Below are 1,433 nucleotides of genomic sequence, written 5' to 3' on the forward strand. Positions count from 1 at the left end.
CCCACACACACACACACACCCTCTATAGGATAAATGTTTGAAGATCCCTTTATTGGATTTCACAGCGGAGCCATGCTGATCATATAAGGTCTGTTGAAGGGACTCAACGCCTCCTCTCATCAGTTGTGGGTCAGATTTTGATGAATTCTTCTGAACTAGCCCAAAAGTCAAACAGTCCTCTTATACTAACCAGTTCTGGATTATGATGCCATCCTGAGGTTAAGTGACCATGATTARCAGATTACCCTGTGGGTTACAGAACCATGATCTGGGAATGAACTCGTGCGTGTGTTGGGTTGTAGGTTAAGAGGTTAAGAACCATTATCTTCAGCTCCTAATGATCTGACAAATTCCTTCTCTCCTGGCCCAAATAACTCAGTAACCATGTGTGATAAATAGTAACAATAGTCTCTAAATGTCAACTGTGACGCTATGAAAGGTCAGTCCTAAATTATTTTTCTCACTTTTAAGTTTTCTTTCGTTGTCAGGAACAAGTTGAGTATGTCTTCCTGGTCATCTTCACTATCGAGACCTTCACCAAAATTCTTGCCTATGGTTTAGTCATGCACCCCAGCGCCTACATACGCAGCGGATGGAACTTGCTTGATTTCATCATCGTCATTGTTGGGTAAATGGCTGCGTCACACAGTTTCCAACAACAAATCTTCTGTTATTAGTCACATGTTAGAGTTTGTATTCATTTTTGTGGGCAGGTTGTTCAGTGTGATAGCAGAGGGAATGACTGATCATAAGCCAGGAGAGGCTCATCATGCTGCAGGGAAACCTGGAGGTCTGGATGTAAAAGCTCTCAGAGCGTTCAGGGTGCTGCGACCACTTCGACTTGTGTCTGGAGTCCCAAGTGTGTTCTTTACGTATTTCACTTTGTTTTGTGTGTTTTATGTGTGATCTATAAATATGAACATGTGTGTTTTCTCTATCAGGTTTACAGATTGTGTTGAACTCCATCATGAAGGCCATGGTCCCTCTCCTCCACATTGGAATGCTTGTGATGTTCGTCATCATCATCTACGCCATCATCGGCCTGGAGCTGTTCATCGGCAGGATGCACAAGTCGTGCTTCGACATGAGCACAGGTCTCAGCTTCTAACTTGACCCGACGCTTTTCACTTTACCTGAATGTGTCGGTCACTCAGTCCTTGCCTCTTATTGGCTCCCGCTGCAGGTCTCATGGTGGAGGACGACCCGTCTCCTTGTGCTTTCGCCGGTGTCGGGCGCTTGTGTGTGGACAATGGAACGGAGTGCAGAGGAAAGTGGGAGGGTCCCAACGGTGGGATCACAAACTTTGACAACATTTTCTTTGCCATGCTCACAGTTTTCCAGTGCATCACCATGGAGGGTTGGACAGAAGTCCTCTACTGGGTACACACACACACACACACACACACACACACACACACACACACACACACACA

The 1,433-nt window shown here is 45.5% G+C and overlaps 1 protein-coding gene across 1 annotated transcript in view; it reads left to right on the plus strand.

Annotated features, from left to right (window-relative positions):
• Window positions 1–1,433, plus strand: part of cacna1fa (calcium channel, voltage-dependent, L type, alpha 1F subunit a) — a 46,314-nt gene that overhangs the window by 6,965 nt on the left and 37,916 nt on the right. The window contains exons 4-7 of the mRNA XM_014010872.1: window positions 489–628; window positions 714–859; window positions 942–1,094; window positions 1,184–1,380. Coding sequence (XP_013866326.1) covers window positions 489–628; window positions 714–859; window positions 942–1,094; window positions 1,184–1,380 — 636 coding nt within the window. The remainder of the gene's footprint in view (window positions 1–488; window positions 629–713; window positions 860–941; window positions 1,095–1,183; window positions 1,381–1,433) is intronic.

Source organism: Austrofundulus limnaeus, unplaced genomic scaffold (genome assembly GCF_001266775.1).
Source record: "Austrofundulus limnaeus strain Quisiro unplaced genomic scaffold, Austrofundulus_limnaeus-1.0 Scaffold75, whole genome shotgun sequence".
Taxonomy (NCBI): domain Eukaryota; kingdom Metazoa; phylum Chordata; class Actinopteri; order Cyprinodontiformes; family Rivulidae; genus Austrofundulus; species Austrofundulus limnaeus.